At 41.4% G+C, this 22,403-nt stretch overlaps 5 protein-coding genes across 6 annotated transcripts in view; 2 read left to right on the forward strand and 3 right to left on the reverse strand.

Moving 5' to 3' along the window:
* Positions 1–1,970, forward strand: part of LOC135339894 (neurofibromin-like) — a 35,182-nt gene extending 33,212 nt beyond the window's left edge. Inside the window, exons 46-47 of the mRNA XM_064536129.1 lie at positions 591–637; positions 1,141–1,970. Of these exons, the coding sequence (XP_064392199.1) occupies positions 591–637; positions 1,141–1,620 (527 nt within the window). The 3' untranslated portion in view covers positions 1,621–1,970. The remainder of the gene's footprint in view (positions 1–590; positions 638–1,140) is intronic.
* A 684-nt stretch (positions 1,971–2,654) lies between these two features.
* LOC135340363 (uncharacterized) lies at positions 2,655–8,655 on the reverse strand. Of its 2 annotated transcripts, none has more exons than XM_064536691.1 (10): positions 8,521–8,655; positions 8,330–8,436; positions 8,197–8,258; positions 7,863–7,924; positions 7,582–7,685; positions 6,042–6,215; positions 5,110–5,209; positions 3,889–4,098; positions 3,499–3,574; positions 2,655–2,910 (listed from the first exon to the last, which is right to left on the reverse strand). In XM_064536691.1, the coding sequence occupies exons 1-10, from the start codon at positions 8,623–8,625 to the stop codon at positions 2,828–2,830; spliced, it is 1,083 nt and encodes a 360-aa protein (XP_064392761.1). In that variant the 5' UTR covers positions 8,626–8,655; the 3' UTR covers positions 2,655–2,827. The 2 variants fall into 2 exon arrangements, with proteins under 2 accessions (XP_064392761.1, XP_064392760.1); XM_064536690.1 differs by having other exon boundaries at positions 5,110–5,212.
* Positions 8,656–8,780: 125 nt separating this feature from the next.
* On the forward strand, positions 8,781–10,208 carry LOC135340362 (uncharacterized). Its single transcript, XM_064536689.1, has 2 exons — positions 8,781–9,092; positions 9,207–10,208. The coding sequence occupies exons 1-2, from the start codon at positions 8,822–8,824 to the stop codon at positions 10,055–10,057; spliced, it is 1,122 nt and encodes a 373-aa protein (XP_064392759.1). The 5' UTR covers positions 8,781–8,821; the 3' UTR covers positions 10,058–10,208.
* Positions 10,209–10,372: 164 nt separating this feature from the next.
* On the reverse strand, positions 10,373–11,825 carry LOC135340364 (uncharacterized). The gene is made up of 3 exons (XM_064536692.1): positions 11,703–11,825; positions 10,937–11,547; positions 10,373–10,795 (listed from the first exon to the last, which is right to left on the reverse strand). The coding sequence occupies exons 2-3, from the start codon at positions 11,535–11,537 to the stop codon at positions 10,569–10,571; spliced, it is 828 nt and encodes a 275-aa protein (XP_064392762.1). The 5' UTR covers positions 11,538–11,547; positions 11,703–11,825; the 3' UTR covers positions 10,373–10,568.
* Positions 11,826–11,934: 109 nt separating this feature from the next.
* Positions 11,935–22,338, reverse strand: LOC135340390 (beta-adrenergic receptor kinase 1-like). The gene is made up of 18 exons (XM_064536730.1): positions 22,067–22,338; positions 21,615–21,691; positions 20,484–20,545; positions 19,858–19,965; positions 19,039–19,175; positions 18,475–18,624; positions 17,998–18,220; positions 17,557–17,634; positions 16,934–17,028; positions 15,666–15,773; positions 15,346–15,412; positions 15,160–15,260; positions 14,715–14,877; positions 13,840–13,915; positions 13,514–13,597; positions 12,954–13,093; positions 12,584–12,712; positions 11,935–12,248 (listed from the first exon to the last, which is right to left on the reverse strand). The coding sequence occupies exons 1-18, from the start codon at positions 22,174–22,176 to the stop codon at positions 12,063–12,065; spliced, it is 2,094 nt and encodes a 697-aa protein (XP_064392800.1). The 5' UTR covers positions 22,177–22,338; the 3' UTR covers positions 11,935–12,062.
* Positions 22,339–22,403: the final 65 nt, after the last annotated feature.

A 22,403-nucleotide genomic window follows, 5' to 3' on the forward strand; every position in this document is an offset into this window, starting at 1 on the left:
GCCTCTAGTGTTTGAGGAAGTTTTGTATAAAAGTTATGGGTTTTCATCTGTGAATCAAGCTATGTGCGTATACTGTATAATTATGTACATGTAGCTCATGCATGGCTTGTACGAGCGGCCTGAGGGTTTATACGTTTGTAGGTTATACCCATTCAAATGCAAGGCATGCACCCATTCAAATGCAGTTGTAGCTAGAATTAGTGACAATATAGAGTTTCTCAATTACTTAAGTTTGGAGTTTGGAGGGGAATGGCTTCTTCATTCCAGCATCCATCAACTATCCAAATTGAGTACAAGGTTTCCGTCCATATTTGGGAAACAATGTTGGGAGTATGGGAGGCAAGTTATTGCTTGTTAAAGTGCATACTATACCTTGAAACTGGAGTAATTACTGATAGCCCATTGTTACTATGCCACCCTGTGCGTGCTGTGGCCAGCTGCAATTAGAGAGTTTATTTGTGGTATCGAAAGTTTGGTAATGGTCTCTTGAGAAGCCGGTCTCTTCTGATTCCAAGTAATTATGCACCTAATGTTGCTAATTTTGGAATGTCTAGTACTGCTAATTTAATTGTGTTTCTTAATTGTTTCAGATATTGGATTTGGTGGACTGTCTGTTTTCTTCAATCCCTTTCCAAAGGTAACGTGCATGTACATGTATGCTGCATGTGCATGTGCATGTATGCTGACTCAGCCAATGGCATTCGGTATAGTCGAACATAATATCCTATAGTGTTAGTGGAGGAAGTTTCACAAATAAGAGTTGTGGGTTTTAATGCTGTACCTTGAAACTGGAGTAATTGCTGATAGCCCATTGGCATTCGGTATAATACGTACACTATTGTATTAGAATACGTACATCTCATGTTGTATCCCATTCTTGCCCCTCCCCCTCCCCCTCTTCCCTAGTTACCATTCCTACCCCTCCCCCTAGTTACCATTCGTACCACCTACACTTAGAGATAGGCAGCTGTACAATGTTCGTTTGCCAAGCAACCACTGAAACATTGTTAGTACACACCTGATCTCAAAGCCCGTATATAGATGCATAGCTAGATAACGGAAATGATGTATCCACTTCAATATTTCCTGCTCATACTTGTGCACTGTACTCATAACCCCCCTCCACACACACACCCACAGAGAGGTGTGGTCACTCCGACAACTCAAGGTACCCTCTTTCAAACCTACCTCAACTCACTCGTCCTCCAACTCTCTCCCAACGAGACCAGCCCTGGTCATATGACCAACAGCCTCAAGGGCTCGCTTGGCAAACTCTCTATAAGCTCCACCTACTCAGCCAGTTCCATACGAGACTACTACTCGCTCACCCCGCCCCCTCCTAGTGCCCCTCAGGTCATGAGGAAATCAAAGACAACACATTTAGATCATCCGCTAGGGGAATCAACAAGCACAGCCAGCTCACAGTCGAGTCTTCAATCCACAACACGCCCACTTCCGAGATCCCAGAGCCCCGACGATGGTGTTCCCCCACCCACACAACAACCGTTGCTATCGGTAACACGTTCGGAGAGCCCTGAGAGAAAACGCGAGGACGAGAGTCCAGGGGAGCTATCAATGGATGAACTGGATACGAGTGATATGGAAGAAACGGAACTATGAGTAGTGTGTGAGGAAATTAGGCATTGTTCAACTCTTGTGTGTGTGTGTGACTGTTTGTCCACAAATAATTAGTAGTTTCAAATTTTATTTATTTTCTTTTTGTGCACGTTTCATTGCGTACATTGCACAGTGTGTCGTACTAGTCTAATCATGTGAGCACAGTGTGTCATTGCTAGTCTGGTCATGTTTGTTTATGTTTTCATTTTCAGTTTTTGCCTTTCATTTTCAGAATCAATATTATCCTTATCCCCTTGTATGCACTCATAACCTGTGTGTTTCTGTGCAATTAGCTCTCACTCTGTACAACTCGATCTGTATTATTAAATATTGACATTCTAATTAACCGTAAAGTTCGATTCTTCGTATGCATGCGTGAGAAAATTTGTTTTCAGAATGCGCTAATGAAGTGTGTGTGAATACCGTAATTGTGTTTGGGATGGAATAGCTGAAAGAATCGTTTAGTTGTCAACAAATTACTCCAATTATTCAATTACTTGTAGCCTACATTTGGGGTCGCACACTCACCATTGTTGCCAACAGCTGCATGCCCCCCCCCCACATAGACCCTGCACACCCGCCATTGTTGCCAACAGCTGCATGCCCCCCCACATAGACCCTGCACACCCGCCATTGTTGCCAACAGCTGCATGCCCCCCACATAGACCCCCACCACCTTTCCCTGGACCCCCACAGTGTACTTGGCACTATGATTATAACCTGTTTGTTGCTAGCTATATAGGTAGAGAATAATTACTCAGATCAATCGAGTGTATATAGTACGCAAAAACAATTAAGTCCACACCCAAATTGATTTTACGCTTTAATCCTCCAAAATAATTATAGACCATGCATGCCGGTTGAAAAGAATATGAAAAACCATCACAAAAAGTACCTTTAATAGTAGCACTACGTATTTTGCTATATTTTTATCACATGGCCAATCTATAACCTTTAATTACCACGGTTTATTTTTTTGGCATTCTGCAAAAATAATTTATGAACCTTGCTGTGTGCATGGCCTAATTAACATCACATTAGACAATAATGGTTATAATAATCATAATTATATAATCACATGTATATAGAGGAAAGATGGATGTGCGTGATAATACATGTGCATGTACATGTACATATAGATCATGTACGTGATAATACGTGCATAGATCATGGGATTGTCATAAGTGCTTTCACATAATTGTCAGAAAGTTCATTCTACGCATGGCTGCTTACAGCCGCAGAGCTCTTCCAGAAATTGCTGGATTGCTTCCCTTGCTCTCAAGTACTGTGTGTCTTAATACAGTGAGGGAGAGAGTAATATAGACGGCCTTAATAAGGTGTTTGAATAATTATTTCTATAATCTAATTTATTGGAGTGAGGGTGCTTGCTTTGTTGCTATGGATACAATGTTATGACTCAAACATAATCATATTTACAGCACGTTATATACACAATAAAATATTTACAGTCTGGCTAGTAATTGCACGAGCATCATTTGGACAAATTAGGGAAATGGTTGTTTCAGTAAAATCTAGAACAATTTACAATGTTTACAGTAATGAAACCTTCTAGCAAGGAAGACACTAGCAGACATGCGCTTGTTTGCAAAGGTCTTTTGTACCCTAATAAGCTCAAATATGTGTACTTTGTATATGTATACTTCCACATTGGGTTAGCGAGGACATTCTTCAGCGAGAGTCAAAAGGGCACCTAATTTATCTGATTTATATCAATTCCTACGTATACAAGCGAGCGAAGTTGTACGGGTACAAGTACTTTTAAGCATGCTCAGTAATACAGCCTATTAACGAAACAACTACGTCACATAAATATTGTACAACAAAAGGAATGATTATATATTTGGTACATAGCTGGCTTACTATGGTTGCTAGGAGAAGACGTTAGTGTGTCCACCGACTGTACGCTGGCTTGCAGCATGCCAATTGACGTGATTAGCTGGATGTTGAGATTTTAAAAATCGATTTAAAAATCATAAATAATTAAAATTTTATAGATCATGATGATAATTTCGTACACTTGCACCTACATCCCACCAATTTCTAGAGCTATGGATTTCAATGTGGCAATGGTAATTGGAATAAAGATAATAGGTGTCTATAAATTAAGGCAGCAACTGTGTTCCTACTGGAGAGGAACTTTGTTGTAAATGTGCTCAAAACAAATAATTAAGAAATAGGTAGTAATTAATTTAACTCTCTCTCTACACAATAACACAGACTATGCAACATACACAATGATAATAATTATACCTTCTCGAGTTGTTCCCTATGTGTGTTAACCCTCTTGAAACTAGCTCCCAAGGAGTTAAATTCAGGCATGGTCCTGTCCGTCCACGGTTGAATCTCAGCCTCGTACATGTGGCAGAAATTCACGGATAGCTGGCTCAGTGTTTCCAAACTTACCAATAAGCTTTTTTCCGTGCTCGCCATGGCAACAGGATTCAAGGGTTCGTAGGTGAACTGTGTAAATTAAATGCACTCAGTAATGAAGATCAAAGTACGCAGACGCATTGATCTAATTTGATCGAGGTACAAACAAGCATATCTTACAAATGTATGTAATTTCAGGATCAAACACTATTTTTTGTTTGTGCACAAATTATGTTGTTTATGGAATGGCGATAGTTTATAAACAAATGATACAGTTACGCCCGACCACATGCAAGACGGGACAAATATGTGTTTGTTTGTCACCTTATAACGTATTGTGTAACCTAGAAACAAACACTACGTATTCAAACCTACGCAAAATGTCACATTATAGGCTGTTGTACCATCATAGTTTTTCATGCATAGCCCACTTGAGATATCTATTGTACATAATTATGCTGCTAACATTCTTAAATGTATGCTGATGAACACGTAATTACACACACACACACACACACACACACACACACACACACACACACACACACACACACACACACACACACACACACACACACACACACACACACACACACACACACACACACACACACACACACACACACACACACACACACACACACACACACACACACACACACACACACACACACACACACACACACACACACACACACACACACACACACACACACACACACACACACACACACACACACACACACACACACACACACACACACACACACACACACACACACACACACACACACGCGACACACGACTTTGGTCAAGTGGTAACGATGCAACCATTACACACACGTATAGTGTTTCAAAAGCCACAAGCATACACACAAAGGCCACATGCATACACACCTAGCAACCCTATATAATTAAAGGAGACCACACGCACTGCTGGCGTTAATAGGACGGGATTGATTGCTACCACAGATACCACAGGTAGTAGTATAATTATATAGTCATGGTAACAGCCCACAAAGTCCCAGGTTGTGATGGAGACTCCTCCACCGCTACTGACTTCAGCCATATAGCATTTCAATGTGAATAGTTTTGACGTACCGATTGTGATAGTTGATTGAGTCGTTCTTGGCAGGAGTGCAGCTGCTGAGTCAACTGTTTGAGGTGCTCGGCCAGCTGGGTGCTTGAGGGAGGGTTACCTCTGCTAGTGTGTGAGTGGGTAGTTGTGTGTGGGGGTGATGTGTGTGTGTATGTGTGTGTATAGCAGGTAATTTTCGGAGGGGGGGGGCAAAATATTCGTAGTTGAGCAATATTTAGTCAGTTTGTGGATCTTGTGGTTGCTGCTTGCACTGCAGGTAAAGATAGTCATAAGATTGCTTCATTCGTGAGTAAACTATTCGTGGTCCAGCTAGTGTTCAAACCACGAATATTTTGCCCCCAATAAATTACCAGCTATACGGTAAGTGAATTAAACCATAGATGGCGAAACAAATAGATAATTAACAAGAATGTGCAGTTCAAAATCTTCAAACCAAATTTGAAAACACACTAATCGCATAAAAATGCCATCCAACCTGTAGAAATTAACCCTGCGCTGTCATGCCCTCTGTTGCTATGGTAATGCATGTAGTACAGAATGTGACTCTATACCATAATTTAATACACATGTAGGTTGATGATGAAATTCCCAGTTTGTCGATTTTATATTAGGCAAAATCTAAACCTGTTGACGCATCATTGTATTTGCAACAAGTACCATGATGCAAGGTGGACAAGCCAGGCTTCTATGGGCACAATGTGTGTTCAGCTTTGGCAGGATTGATAAATTAATAAGACAAAGGAAGTTAGTGCTCGGGGCTATTTTATATCGCAACCACAATTAACGAACACAACAGTTGGTACCCAACACCTGATACATTCCACACGCATTCCCCCGCCCACACACACACACACACTTACACGCACTTACATAACCCAACAAAATTTTAGAATTGAAATCAATACATTCGATCTATATCTACGCACGCACACACCTTTGTTTTGCCTCAATGATCGAACGGCCACCATCCATTGTCACCTCGAGTGCAGTTGCCTTAGCGATGCCGGGGGGAATGATGGAGAGAGAGGTGGGAAATATAGCGTCCAAGTCCTCACTCCTGCACAGCTGGTCCAAGAAGGCACAGCTGGAGTCTGTCTGGGCCGATAGCCTGAGGACAAATAGGACAGGGATTGGTATACGTATGACTATTATTATAGCTGAAAGAAAAGAGTTATAAATACACCGTGGCTTCGTGAAATTGCAACACTGTGTTTTGGAGGTGTCTATGGGATTTAGAAGCCCAAAGGCACTGATTTAGTATCCCGAGCATAGCGAGGATACTACAAGTAGCTGAGGGCTTCTAAATCACATGGACACTGACAAAATAGTGCACATGCGCAAACCTTGACTTCAATACAATTACTTGACAACGGGATACTAGGTATATATACTAAGTAAGTTGCAGGTATACTAGGTCTCATAGTATACTAGCCTCCTTCACCGGCCTTCACAGGAAAGTGGGAAGTGCGGCCTGGGATCGAGGCTAATAGTATACCTGCTCTGAGGCACTTTTCCCATGTACTTCCCATGTACTTCCCATGTACAGTAGATTTTATCAAATTTAGTGCTAGGGGCACAGTATTATAATATTATGTAACAATGCTATGTGGTGGAGTTGTGTGGCTGATAGCTATGGGAGCAAAATCCCAACAATTTAAAACTAAGCAAACAGTGAGGAAAATAAGTTGTCTATCCATACAATGTTGTGTGAACTGGTTGCCAAACATGTATAATTATATCTAAGAATGGTCTAAGAAGCACTAATTAATTTAGGGCAGGATTTGTGTGGTGTAATTAGCAATGTTAGTAGTGTTAGTGGCTACACATTAGCATGGGATCAAAGTGAGGATATAATAAATTGGTCCTTTTGAATAATGATTGGTTCCCAACTTTGATCCTGGATGACAAACACCTGGGTCACTATCATACACTATACACGTCACTATCATACCGTCACTATCATACCGTCACTATCATACACTATACACCTATGTACACACTACACACCTACAATGTACGTACATTACACAGTTACGTACATTACACGAAGACCACAGAAAATTAGAACCAAAGACCAACAAACAAACAAACAACGCTAGTCTTCGTAACTAATCACATTTAGCGACTGTTACATTGGCAGGAATTAACACCAATTACCGTGAAACAACAAACACATTGTTTGTATCCTATAATATAGCCAGGTGCACGGAATCACTTTCAACTAGCAATGCACGTTCTAACTCTAAATTGGGACATACACAAGTCTAAGATACACACAAGTCTAAAAACAATAATTCCAAAACAAATGCAATAGTAGCCATGCAACCTTATAGGCTAATGGGGATATGACTTTAGACACTTACGCATGTACAGTAGCTAAGGTTTTACAAGCCTCCGTTTCTGCTCTAGTGGTAACCATAGCAATCCGCCAATTAAGGATAAAACCGGTGATATATTCAGTAGATTGTATGTACCTGTGGCAGGGGGCGTACAGATCTGAGTCTTCCCCACCCCCTACGATGATGAGGTCCAGCAGAGCCCCCAGGAAGCGCACTTGTTTAGACCCACTGGTCATCCCCTACAGAGAGCAGGGCTATTATAGTCAGAGGAAGACTGTGTTTATGTATATACAGGTGGTGTGGTTGGATGGAAGCTACCCACACCGCCATTGCTTCCACACACACACAGGATGAAGCCGGAGGACACAACAGCAATGCGGTTGATGGGGAGAATTATGAAAGTGGAAACAAACTACCTTGACGAGATCATGGTCACCACAGGAACACAGGCCCATGTCGGCAAGTAGTGAAGTAAGACCTGTGTGGTAAAGTTGCATAATCACTATTGAATGTGCTCGTTAATTTTTCCATTTTCACACCGTGCCCACTATATTGTTGCATAGAAAACATCTAAATGATCATGTTTTCAGGGCAATGTCATACAGTTGGCATTTAGGGCAAACGTCACACAGTTGGCATGAGAAGTAATTAGGGAACTCAATGAATTCTTTTGACAGAAGATCGAAAATAAACACCATTGTATTGCTCTGATGTGTGGTAAAAACAAGAGGTAAGTAAAGAAGGATTTACTGTGAACTGTAGTGGTGGAGGTTCCCGGGGCAAATAACAGCTCTTGCAGCCTGGGGTGAAATCTGAAATTTAAAATTAATGATTTTATATAATTAATGTCACACTGCACGCTCACGTGTGTATATGCACGTACCTTCCCACAAGCCATTGTAGAGTTCGGAAACGAGCCTCTCCATCACTGAACAGTATTTCCTTGACAACCGACTCTTCAAGATTCTCCAAGTACGGACACCCCAGATCCTATATTATGAAGGGTCAATACATTTTAATTAGTACACATGTGATCGTGAACCCATCCTTCATCCCCCAAGCCTGCAAACTTACCATGACCTTCTTTACCACTCTCCAAGTCTTTCCCCTCTGTGATGACCCCTTGTTGAAGCTCTGATCACCCACAGTGGTGGAGCTATGCAGAAAAGTCGACTCCATCTGCTATGCTCATAGGCCGATTATTCCTAATGTAACGAAATGTATTATTTTACTACTATTATAAAAGCGAAAATTCGGCCCGAGGAAGGCTTCTCTGCGCATGTGCAATGAATATAAACACCTTGGTGGCTTGTTTGTTATGGTATAAAAAGACCACTGCACTGTTTCTTGGCTATATCTTGACTACAGGAGAATCATGAGGATGCAACTACTTGTTTACAGCTTGTTTCTACTTCTACTTGCTTTTAAGCAGGCACCTGGACTGGTTGCAACAGCTCCAGATCTAGAGAATGTTGAAGAGAAATCTCCCAAAATGGCTCTTAGTGATAAGTCTCCACAGCTCCTCTACATGAAGAAACTACGAGATATGCTGAAAGATACAAAGGAAATTCCCACAGCAGAATCCGATAACATTGGAGGATCACTTTTAGCAACCAGCATTGAAGCAGAAAATGTCACAGGCCCAGGTATGATTTTAGTTGCCAGCTATATACTAAGCAAATAGTTATGAAAAATAATTGCCTGAGATTATATACAGCATATATACATCATTGTTTAGCGTATACTTATTTCCTCGGCAGGAAATACAACAAAAGGATTAATCATGCAAGATCAAAACAAGTATGTATTGCAAGTGTCCCTCCCAAAGAATAGAGAGGCCTCGTACATACAGAGTGCAGAATTGTGGATCTTCCCACAACAAATCGCCGCACAGCAGCAGGCAGGAAACTTTAAAAAAATGAAGCTATTGGTCACAGCCGAGCTCGAGCATGCAACACGACCAAGAAAAGAGGTGTTGGATGTGATATGGGACACCAGAATGGACTGCATAGCTCTTAATGTTACTTCACTCAGTCACAAAATTGTCAGAAACCTTGAAAAACATCAACTTCAGCAAGCAAACATCTCTGTCTCAATCGAAGTTGTGAGTACAAGACTGCAATCTGAAATTCCTACAACGGAATACTTTATTGACATGTGTGATGCACTTTCAGAGAAGCAAACTAAAAACCCATTCCTAGTTGTCAAGTACTATGTCGAAGAGCAGCCATTGGATTCTTTGACTGACACTTCTCACCAGAAAAGAAGTGCAGTCACAGAACCCCCCACCACATCACAAAACTGCTCTGTGGTTCCTTTGACGGCTAACATAACAAAACTGTTTGGAGATTTCATTTTACACCCTAAAGAATTGGAGATTTCTGATTGCTCTGGTTCTTGTAATGTACTCAGAAATAGAGATAGCTTCTCTAATCATGCTTACCTTGTGGAGAAATTAAAAATACTGGACGCTAACAGACCAACTTTTAAGCACAAAGCTTGTTGTGTTCCTACAGAGTACAAACCTGAACACCTGTTGATTTCTAGTTACAATCGTTTTATGATCGTCCAGTTCGAAGAGATGAGAGTAACAAAGTGTGGCTGTCGATAAGTGCTTACATCATCCACTTACTATAATTATATCAAATAAACAATAAACTCGTGCTCCCCAATCTCCTCATCAGTATAATACTTAATTAACTATTTTTGTCTATCTGTGTCTCTGTCAGTTACTAATGGAATTTGAAGTATGTTAGCACTTATTTGATAACAATTGGTTGCTTAAATGGAGTAAGCAAATATTGACTAAGGGTTGATTACCAAACTACTTACATGCAGCTTAAGTCCGAAGCTAGAGACGATTCTAAAGTTGAGTGTGACGGTAATTGATCTCACCAGTAACTTACACTAGGGAATTATGTCAAGATGCCAAAAGAGTATGGTAATAAAAAAAACAATTAATTTACAGGTGCCGTACATCATAAATTATCTACTATGCTACGAGAAAAATGCTACGTACAAAAAGACAAAGATCTACGTAGGCTATCTGATCAAGTTGCACCTAAGTTGCAGTGCTGCATGCAGAATAAAAAGTGATACTAGGGTGTGTCTACTATAATTGTTCAGCAACAGACGTGCGCATTGAGGCCATCAGAAATGTTCATGGCAAATATGGAGAGGGCTGGGAGGTAGAGAGAACAGGCTGTCGCTACCATTGCCAGATAAAGAGACCAGTCAACATAGCACTGCCCACGTCTGTAGTAGGCGGACTCTTCACCACAAAACTGTTTTGCAAATGTGGAGTTGAAGAATAAAGGGAGTAGGATCAGTGCTGTGATAAGAAACACGGCTGCAGAAAAAGATGACATTCACTTCACATAAATTTATGAATAAAATTGCACACATTCTGTAACTTTATGAATATATACTGTTTGTGAAAATTGACACAGTCATAAAAGTGCATGTGTACTGCGTGTATAAGTTTTCTTACCTGCAAAGACTTGGAATAGGAAGGAAAATATAAACAACGACCAGCCACGAATTCGAGGTTTGCAGAAGGCCAAGATCCCAATCATCAGAGAGATGAAGAGTAGGATAATACCAATGGCATATATAATGCTAGCAGAGAACAGAAACTTGATCTCCTCAACAGATTCAACTTTCTTCATGTTTGTGGGGGTGGTGCGGCCGTTGTTGGTGAAATTTGTCGCAGGATTGTACGTAAAGTAAGTATGGCAGCCACAAAATCCACTAGCCCCACAACTATCCGAGCAGATACTGTCGGGGCAGGCTGTGAGATTGAAACAAAGATAGTAGAGTCCCAAGTCCACACTATCGAGTCCATTAGACAACTCGATTCTTTGTGGATTTCTGAGCGGTGAGCGTTCCACTCGATTGCTGATCCAGTTTGAGAATCCACCAGCAATCACCAAACCACTGAGGAGAAGGAAAGTAGCTGAGAGCCAAAAGAATGAAACACAAGACACTCCGGATACGGTAACTGGCATGGGCATGATTCGACCACCACTCCTGGAGCGGAGGTCTCCAACCAGCTGTTCTTTACTCTCACTGCTTTTCATTGCCCGTTTCATGTCTGCTGTGCTGTGTGTGTGTGTGTGTGTGTACGTGTGTGTATCTCTACGGTTGCAACAAAGGGGGCGGGGCTCATTATATACTTTGCAGCTAGCTAGCTTGGCATGCATGCAGATTTGACTCAAACTAATTCCGCTATACAGTATAATCATTATGTTTCTCACCTTTATATATTTGTGTTCTTGTAGCTACTAGCTCGATTAGCGTAGCTCCCTAAATTGCCTGCGTAGGATGTGTTGTTGATCAAAGCCTTGTTATTGCTTTATTATCTCACCCCACCCATAAAATTGTAGGTCATCATGCTGTGTACGCATGCGCATAGAATTAAGTTGGGAGGGGCTCGTATGCCTTCCAGTTTATCCTTTAACGATTATTTCCAGCTTTACTGTAACTTACTGAGGATTGGCACTTATAATAATTATACACAAGACAAGAAAATTAATGCTAATATACAACTGAAAAATATTAAAAAACATAAAGATTGCATCTATACAATGTGAGTTCTATACAATGAGTTGGGTGTTCTACTTTTGGCCGTCAAGCAACGTCGGTAAGCTCTTAGTGATGGCCACAGGGCGTCGTCTGCCACCCATAGAGGGCATTCCCGCGCCTGTATCCGTCATCGTCTTGGGACCAGCTGTGAGTAGATTTTGAGATTGCAGTACCATCTGTCGGATACACGACATCCACACCTCGTGCTCAAAATCAGCCTGGGGGGATTATATCAGGTAACTCACACAAAAAATAACTCCAATCCAGTAATGCCGAATAACTAAAACATAAATTGAGGCTATAGTTATATACTACCGTATTACTAGAATGTTTTGCGAGCATCAAACATTTGCAAAGCGATGATCGATCAATTCGCAACAATAACAATCCGCAAAACTTAAATTATTACTAGTAAATACACACGATCCTTGCCAGAACGCAATAGTTAGGTCGCAGAGGGTCAAATTTTCGGCTGATTTGGCTCATTCGCAAAGGTTTTTCACCCGCAAAATATTCTAATAATACGGTATATAACACTATAATTATGACTCACATCGAATTTGATGCAGTATTCTTTCCTGGCTCCAATGGGTTGCATTCGAATCATTCTGCTGGATTTTTGCATTTTATCCTCCACCAGCACAGCTGTGTCAAATCCTAGCACTTGAGACTTGTGCTGCGACTGAGGGGGGACCAACCGAAAATAATTAGGGAAAATGCTTTTCTCCTAATTATAGTACAGTATACACATCAATGATGTATGCAAAGCTACATAATTCAAAAATTAATGTCCACCACTGACTGTTACGATTATACATGACAAAATCACTGTACCTCACACAATAATTATACATGTATATATAGACTCCAAAAAGCTACAAGCCACATGAAAGGTTAGATAATAACCACATTAAAGGGCTTACGGTTATGCTGTCTGCCCACTGTATTCTGTTAGGGTAAAGGACAAAATACTTTCTCTCCCACTTCGAGAATATGGTGGAGCCTAACTTGTGTCCGTAGCCTTGCAGCACAATGTCGTTCTGTGTCACGTCAGGGGTGTACTCTGAGTGTGTGTGTGTGGGCGGGTGAGGAGTGTGTGTGTGTGGGGGTGGGTGGGTGAGGAGTGTATGGATATGTGTATAATAGTATGTATATACATGTACATGTACATACATACTATTATACCAAGGTCATCAGCTCTGTGTTTATTTTGTATAGCGGGTAATTTTCAGGGGGGGGGGGGGGCAAAGTACTCGTTGGTCTTACTTTATTTTCGTGGTTGCTGCTTGCACTACAGGTAAAGGCAGTCAAGGTCGCTTCATTTGTAAAATATTTGTGCTCCATGCAGTGTTCAACTACGAATATTTTGCCCCCCGGAAATAGTACCAGCTATACGGTCCTCCTCTTTGTTGTAAAGTTAACAGCCCTTAATTTCGTTCATTGCATTGTAACGTACTAGTAGCATGTGTATGAAGATACTTACGGACGGAAGATTTCCTCAGTTTTAACTTGTCTTTGCTGCCTTCTCTCTTGTCAGTTTCGCCATTGACACTGTCAAATATTCCCTCTGTATACAGCATAAACATTATATATATATTATATATTATACATGTACATGTACATGGTTCAGTTAGCTATAATTATGATGGGCCAAGTACATATAGCAGTACTTACAATGATGATCCATACCTACTGGTGCTATGAAAAGCTCAATTGCTATTCGAAAGTTGTATGTGACATGTTCTGAGCCTACCCACTGCACCTACTCACTGCAATAGTAGCCTACCCACTGCACTAGTCAGAGCTCACCAATCATCTCAGCTTGCCATCTGTCTGGCACGAGAATGTTGAACCTCTTGTACAGTTTCTGATCATTCTCCTCCAACTGTGTGAACAAGAAATCATCAACAACTACAATCTAGCTCTGTATTATGAGGATATGCAAGCAGTAGCAGTTTTACAAATAGCATACAATAGCTGATTACTCCTCAATCAAAATCATTAGTCAACATAGTCCCAATGGAGTACTCAAGATAGTGGCTGTTTGTTAATGGAGGTTTTCACTATCCTAATCTCCATACGATAATCAGAATCTTCATACACTATATAATAGTCAGACAGTGTTTTGGAGGTGTCTGTGGGATTTAGAAGCCCAAAGGCACTGATTTAGTATCCCGAGCGTATCCAGGGTACCTGAGGGCTTCTAAATCACATGGACACCGACAAAACAGTGTCTAACTCATTTAGATATATACTAGTGCGCATGCGCAAACATTGCCCTCGAGACTTGACCAATTACTTGACAACGAGATACTAGGTATACTAAGTCCCATAGTATATCTCCTCTGAGGCACTTTTCCCATGTACATGTACATGTACTTCCTATGTACTTCCCATGTAGATCTTATCAACTACATGTACTAGTGACATTTATTAACACTGACCAGTGTGGGCATATCCCTGAATGTGTGTTCTAAACACAAAATATCACAGTGTAGGCACATCCCTAACTGTGTGTTGTGTATATAATTATATTAACACACATTCAGGGATATGCCTACACTGGTCAGTGGTGGTCCCTAGACAAACAACACCTCTTAGGGCCTACATCAGTAGAAGCAAAGGTGTGTGAAAATTCCGCTAATGTACTACTTCCAAAATTCCGGGGCACAGTGTATACTCACCCTAACACTTCGTATGTCCTCGTCGTCAAAACTGCCGATATCGAATGCGTCCTGTGCGTTCACTTCTCCACGGGGGGGCACTAGGGGTGGGATCAATTTCTTGTCCAGCACGTCGTCCCAGTTCAGAATGGCAAAGAACGGCAGCTCCTTTATCTCCTCAGATCTAGTGAGGTGGGATCGATCACAAGGTTCCAATCACACGTGACTATGCATATGCACAGAGGCCCAGAGGCAGGCGCAGTGCAACTCAAGCAATTAGCCTCAGCAATAACACACGACGTGGGCAGATAAATACATGTACATGTAGTGTTCAATCAGAGATTAATTCAATCAGAGAATAGAGCTCTGTCGTACCTCCTCTGACAGAGGCCTGAATGCTCATTCATGAGATTTACTAACAACAGTTTTTATATACTCTGTGACAACTAAATGCAATGATCCTTACCCACGTCCCCCGCAGCCCAGTCTCTTCCCAGGGTCCTTCTCCAGCAGTCCATCTAACAGCTGCTTCAGTGACTCAGACATGGAGCTGGGAAACGAGACCTCCTGTGTGTGTGTGTGTGTGTGTGTGTGTGTGTGTGCGCGTGTGCGTGTGCGTGTGCGTGTGTGTGTGCGTGTGGAGGCTACTAACCTTTTCTAGAGTTTGCTTGTCAATGTCGTCTTTTTGCTTTGCATTCCCAGATCGAAATGGACTATGCCTGTGTAACGATAATGGTTCAGTGAAACCTACACCTATATAAATATACCAGCTAGGTTAATAAAGATAAATTCCATAGACCGTGTTTCCACCTATAATTATTAATGATGTAAACAGGCCACCTCATTATTACAGCCACTGTTGCAAGGGTGATATAACAATAGACATTATAACTCTATGAATATTTTTATGCAATTCAAAGCCGGTATGAATATCACACCTGAACATGTACACACCGTGACACACCCTCTCACCCTTTGAGCAGTTTGTAGAGCACACAGCCGAGAGAGAACCAGTCAGCCGAGGATGTGTACTGGACCCCTTTACGTATCACCTCGGGGGCCATGTAACCATGGGTACCACTGTAGGGATAGAGGGGCGGATGACACAATAGGTCACTCTAAACAGACGAGGCTCAAACTATAGTATCCAATTACATGTAGCAGTGAATGCATGGATATATTACTGTACAGTATTATACTGGGTTTCCAATGCGTGGTTAAAATCAATTACGAATATGACACTGTTACAAGTCATATTTCGTTTCTTACTATAATTACAAGTTGCATGCCAATCATGGGAAATTGCATGAACATACTCACTCTTTGCGTGTCTTTCGTTTGCAACCTAGCGAAAACTCACAATTTGCAATCGAAAGAGCCTCACATTCGAACCCGATATATGGTACAAGCTATCAGTGGATATATACACGTAGCTTCCCGAAACACCAAGTTATTTTAGTTATGATTATACTAACAGTGATAAATACAGTGTCTACATTGCTAATGTATTGCAGTGCAACCTAACAACCGAGGGTCTTCCAACGCATAGCTTCACACTCTAAATGGCCACAGGATGCCACCACTGTGCAATGCTGACAAGGAAAGAGACACACTACCATGTAGTGAAGGAAAGAGACACACTACCATGCAGTGAAGGAAAGAGACACACTACCATGCAGACACACTACCATGCAGCAAAGGAAAGAGACACACTACCATGCAGTGAAGGAAAGAGACACACTACCATGTAGCAAAGGAAAGAGACACACTACCATGCAGCAAAGGAAAGAGACACACTACCATGCAGCAAAGGAAAGAGACACACTACCATGCAGTGACACACTTGCATACTAACATGGATTCCAGTAGATGAGCTACATGTACAATAGGGAAGCAGTTAGTTTAGGGAAGTCAATAGTGACACACCCAGAGGAGGTACGACATGAGTACCTCGATTAGGCTTGGTGACGTGCAAAATTCAACAGTAAAGTCATTGCTGCATGTGACTAATTAACTCAATTTTTAGGCTAATCGAGGTACTCGTGTCAGAGCTCCTCTGGTGACACATGTAACCATATATAATGATTACGTAACTGTACTGTACTGATTTGAACATGACCACAACACTCTGCTCACGCTGATAAAGGTAAGCTCTACATGAAACAAGCTAGTGCAGCTACAATTTATCGACTAGGGTAACCAAGCAACTGAGCGTCCAATGAGATCGCAGCTTTACTTACACGCTTGAGGAGGGTTCCCTGTCTTTGAACTCACACGCCAGCCCCAGATCTGACAATCGTATGTGACCCACCTCGTCCAATAGGATGTTAGACGGCTGTGTGGGTGTGGTTAGTACGAGACAAGTTAGGAGGTAAAATATCTTACGTTTTGTATTTCTCGGCTACATGTATAAACAAACATGACTTGTATTGAGGTATCTATATGAGAGTGCTTCAACAACCATGCACACGTACACATACTGTATACCGTATACCGTATAGCGAGTATATTTCAAGGGTATACACTTTCGCAAAATGACCATTAGAAAGGTTTTCGCGGAATAGCAGCCTTTCTGCAGCATGCATGCATGTGATATTAAATTCGTGGATATAAATGTTTGCGGTACTGCTTGATTAGCGAAAACCACGAAAAAAATACCCGCTATACGGTTTCGAATGCACATACTAGTTAAATGATACAGTGCAAGCCCTATATTGTGTTTCTAGCTACATGCTCACTCTTTGCATGTCTTTGTTTGCGATCTACAAGTGTATGCAAAACTCGCAAATCGCAATCGAAAGAACCTTGCTTTAGAAATCGGGTAAACGGTATATAGTGAAGGGGGTGTGTCTAGTGTACGTACCTTGAGGTCTCTGTAGACTATGGTCTGACTGTGAATGTGCTCCAGGGCAAGGATCAGCTCAGCAGCGTAGAATCGCACCTACAGTGTGTGGAGATATTAGTATCTGTACTGTAACATAACATTGGGTACTGTACCTTGTGAAGATTAGAAGAACTATACAATGAATATGGCTTAATTGTTTGTGTACATATTATGCAAGTGAAACCTTTAGTCACCATAGCATGTGTCCAAACACATGCTATGGAGACTTTGGGACCCATTAACCTGGCTGTATTATAGAGGGTGGCATGCTAATACAGGTCCAAACACATGTTATGGAGACTTTGGGGGACTATTAACCTAGCTGTATTACAAGAGACAGGCTTCACTCATGATGTTGCACTAGCAACGAAGCATTTCTTCTAGTGAGCTGCTAGTATATGGTGCGTGGCTATAACCGACCTCGTCCTCAGTGAAGACACCATGTTGTGTAAGGTGGTAATGAAGGTCTCCACCATTCATAAGATCCAGAATGAAACAGAGTTTGTCAGCTGTCTGAAAGGCGTAGTACATATTCACTACAAACGGACTGTTGACTTTAGCCAACATGTTCTTCTCGTTGAGAGCTAAGGCCTCTCCTTTCTTCAGCTTTATCCTCTTCTTATCCAGCAGCTTCATTGCAAACCTGAAGGTGCAATCGAATAAACAGAACAGCAGCCATGGCAGAAAATGTCATAACAATTTTGGGGAAATGTGCCATTTACTTGGCAAACCAGAAACATACAATAAGGGAGCAAAATTATTAAGTTTGGTGATGGCTACTTCTGATAAGGCCTTAGTAATTAACCTCATTGCTTATAGAGATTGGTGAGGTCAAAGGTTATAGAAACACAGACACTTGATATACACTGTACATGTATAATTATGCTCAGTACTTACATTTTGCCGGAGTCATCTTTCCTGCATCCAAACACCTCCCCAAAGCCCCCCCTCCCGATGATCCTGTGAACGCTAAAGTCCCCCAGAGTGATGAGTTGGGGGGTTAGGTACTCCATGTACTTCCACTGGCAAAACCGGACGTATGAGTCACTGTAAAATGTAAAATCACATAAAAATTACTTGCTTGACGACATGCAATTACTGATACGGGATTAATTGCTGAACAAGCTCCAGTCACTAATAGCACATAACTTGTGTTTGTTACTGCACACCCTTGTCTCTGTACATGTAGGTCTACAAGTGTGTCTCTGTACATGTACATGTAGGTCTACAAGTGTACACAGTAACACTGTGCCTCCCCCTCCCATACCAGAGGAGGTCCGACATGCGTGCACGAATCACTACAAGTTCAGTGCATTGATGTCATTGCGGTCACGTGATAACGTCCAGGCCAATGCACTAGCACTTGTAGTGATTCGTGCACGCATGTCGGACCTCCTCGGTCCCCATACACCATCATACATTAGACATGACAAGTGACGATCATTTTTTCAGACACTATACCTGTGGTAGAACTGGATTCCGTAGTTATCTTGTAGCCATTTGAACATTAGAGTTTTAGCCTTGTCAAAGAGCCCAGACGGATGCTGTCCTCGTGAGATGACAACCCCTATCTCGGCCGTAACTTCCTTGGGGACCGCCTGTGTGTGTGTGTGTGTGTGTGTGTGTGTGTGTGTGTGTGTGTGTGTGTGTGTGTGTGTTTTTGTGGTGTGTGTGTTAATAGACAACGTTTCTAGGCTCCCCAATATCCCGTTCTAGGAACTGAGCACTGAAAATGGCCGGCAGAGAAGATATTCTACACCAGGCAGATACAAAAATCACTTTATTTGTGTGTGGTGTGTGTGTGGTGTGTGGGTGGTATGAACAGCAACATGTTCAGTTCTCGTACAGTGCACGACCCTGTAATTAATAGTTAATATAGCATGAACAAACAAAGTGCAGCAAATTAAAACCTCTCTGGGGGAGTGTAGCTTATACAGTCATGTATAGAGTTCCAAAACTGGGCTCAAAACATCCTCTGTTAGAGTAATAATTACACAAGCCAGTTATCAGTACAAGAACATCTACAGCACTACCGTACAGCTGGGTTATTAATAGTGGAATTTTCGTAGATTTCGTATTGAAGAGCATCATACGAAAATTAAACTACGAAATTATTCTACCGCAATAGATTCAACGTCACTATCCTGAGCTGTATAAAAATTTAAAATACGAATGGGTCGTACGTAAAAAAATGTGCATCAACGAAAATTACCCGCTATACGGTATGTACCAACCTTGTATTAGACACCATGTACATGTACATGCATACAAGCCACCTACCACATTTTTGCTCATAGTCAATTGCTCTGCGTATAAATAGCGATCAAATATCTCCTTGGCTTTCTTGGCTCTCATTTCTTTAGAGGACAGTCTCTCATAGGCAGAGATCTGTGGATAAGCAGCAATTGATTATGATGAGTACGACAGGTTACTGAGGACTACAGGTCCATGCAGTGCTCTATTGTGGTCATCACATACATTTTTGTAAGCCTCTATAATACAGCTAGGTTTAAAAAAGTCCCAAAAGTCTTTATAGCATGTGTTTCAACCTGTGTTAGCAGCTAGGCCACCTTTCTCTACTGATGGTGCTCACAAAAAGGTAACTGATATGTGTAACTACATGTATATGCATGTACATGGTTCTACAGTACACAGAAGCTTAAAATTCGGGGGAAAAAAACAACAGGTTTCCCTGTATTGATCTGTAACCTCGACGATCACATACAAAGCTTGGCATGCGAATTAGAGTAACAATCACAGCAATGGCATTGTAAACTGCCATATAATACTTGCAGTGAAAACTAAGACTGTTTGTATAAATTGTGCACACATGTGGAATTTCAATTGTAGTCTGGTCATAATTATATTAATACTCAGAAGGCAATAATTATATTATAATAACTCACTGCTTTTACTCCAGTGAAGGTGAGGCAATCTCCAGGGATGTGTTTACCCAGGAAGTGGATTCCTGAAACAGAGCGAGACAGAGAGACAGAGAGAGATAATGATATTCATTGCATACGTTATGACACACAAAACTCAATACTTCCTGTTATGGAATCGATACACACATACTCGCTAATAGTACCTTACCCTCTTACACATCACTGACTGTGCATAACACCACGCAACACACTAATCCTTAATTGCTCATACCTAAGCTCATTCTAGAAGTGCATGGCCTGCTAACACAGGTACCAGCACATGCATGCTATGGAGACTTCGAGGTCCATTAACCTGGCTGTATTATAGAGGGTGGCCTGCTGACACAGGTACCACATGCTATGGGAACTTCGAGGTCCATTAACCTGGCTGTATTATAGAGGGTGGCCTGCTGACACAGGTACCACATGCTATGGGAACTTTGAGGTCCATTAACCTGGCGCTGTATAGACTATAGTACAAACTAAAAAATAAAAAAAAATAAAAAAAATGTACAATGCAAGCAGAAAGTCTACATAATTAATTATACACGAGAGAATTATTTAATTTCCACGCATCAATATCCTAGGTGATTAACGAACATCAGTCAGTACATGCACGCATAAATTTACACTAGATTCATGCGATATTTACAAGTTTTTGTGGGTCAAAAATTAACAAGAGTTATCAGGGGCGTAGGAAGCACATGGGTGCTGGAGCACCACCTTGCCTCACCTTATCTAGTTTCTCCTTGAATAGCAATAACTAAGCTTCCCCCTAGTTACCAAATACATCTTCCTACACCTCTGGTTATATCATGCATGTGTACAAGCTGGTGTATGAAGTTGTCTAATTAACACACACACACACACACACACACACCACAGAAACCTTGACACTCAAAGCTACAGGAATGCCAAAAACTCAGTATCACATTTCAAAACAAAACCACTCTAAGAAATGTAGGTAAAAATAAGCAAGCAACCAAATGCACTCACATAGTTCAAGAGAGTGCATATCGTCTTTCCAACATCTCACCACTCCCTCACACACAAAGCAAACACAAACAGACCACTCTCCCACGGCTAATGTTAATTCTGAAATTTTCTACTCACCAAATCTTTGGCTGTAGATGCTCTTGAGTGATACTTGTCCCACCTCCTCCAAATATTTGTGGACAACACAGTGTACACTGCAGTGGTGAAGTAATCAGTAACCATATAATGATGTTATAACACGACACCTCCTAGCAACTGAATCAAAACACTCTCTGATGCATTTCATAGTAGACAGGTGACACGTTTATAATTATGGACATCTATATATAGGGGTGGAGATGCAGGTTATTGGGGCCGTAAGCAACAGCTGGTAGTTTTAATTTTAAAGCTGTTCACACACACTCGCCATGCAATTATCGTGCTACTAACTACGAATGCTTGTATAAATCGTGTAGAGACAGACGTACGTCTCACGTGCAATACTTACACATGCACCAAAGCTATAAGATATAATTATATTGACTCAGTACAGTAGCTAGTGTACAGAGCTTGCTTGTATGAAGTGCTACCTTTTGTCAGGAAGGACAAACTTCTTGATAGTTCTGGACCCAGATCCCCTTGACTTCTCAATGGCCATCAGATAGGACACATCTTGCAGCACAGACTCTAAATCAGCCATCTTGTGTTCTCTCAGCAGACAGTACAGTAGAGGAATATATTCAGTGAACAGGCCGGGTCTGGCTGGTGTGTTGGTCAGCAAGTGCGTACGTGGAGGTGTCTTTGCTTGCTTGTTTATATACAGCTAGCTAGCTCTGGCTGGCTATAGGCTGAAACAACATGACAGCTATGTAGGTAGGCGTGGCCATGATACACATGATAGTCACGCCCATTTTTGTGTTTACCAAT

The sequence above is a fragment of the Halichondria panicea genome, chromosome 8 (genome assembly GCF_963675165.1).
Source record: "Halichondria panicea chromosome 8, odHalPani1.1, whole genome shotgun sequence".
NCBI lineage: Eukaryota > Metazoa > Porifera > Demospongiae > Suberitida > Halichondriidae > Halichondria > Halichondria panicea.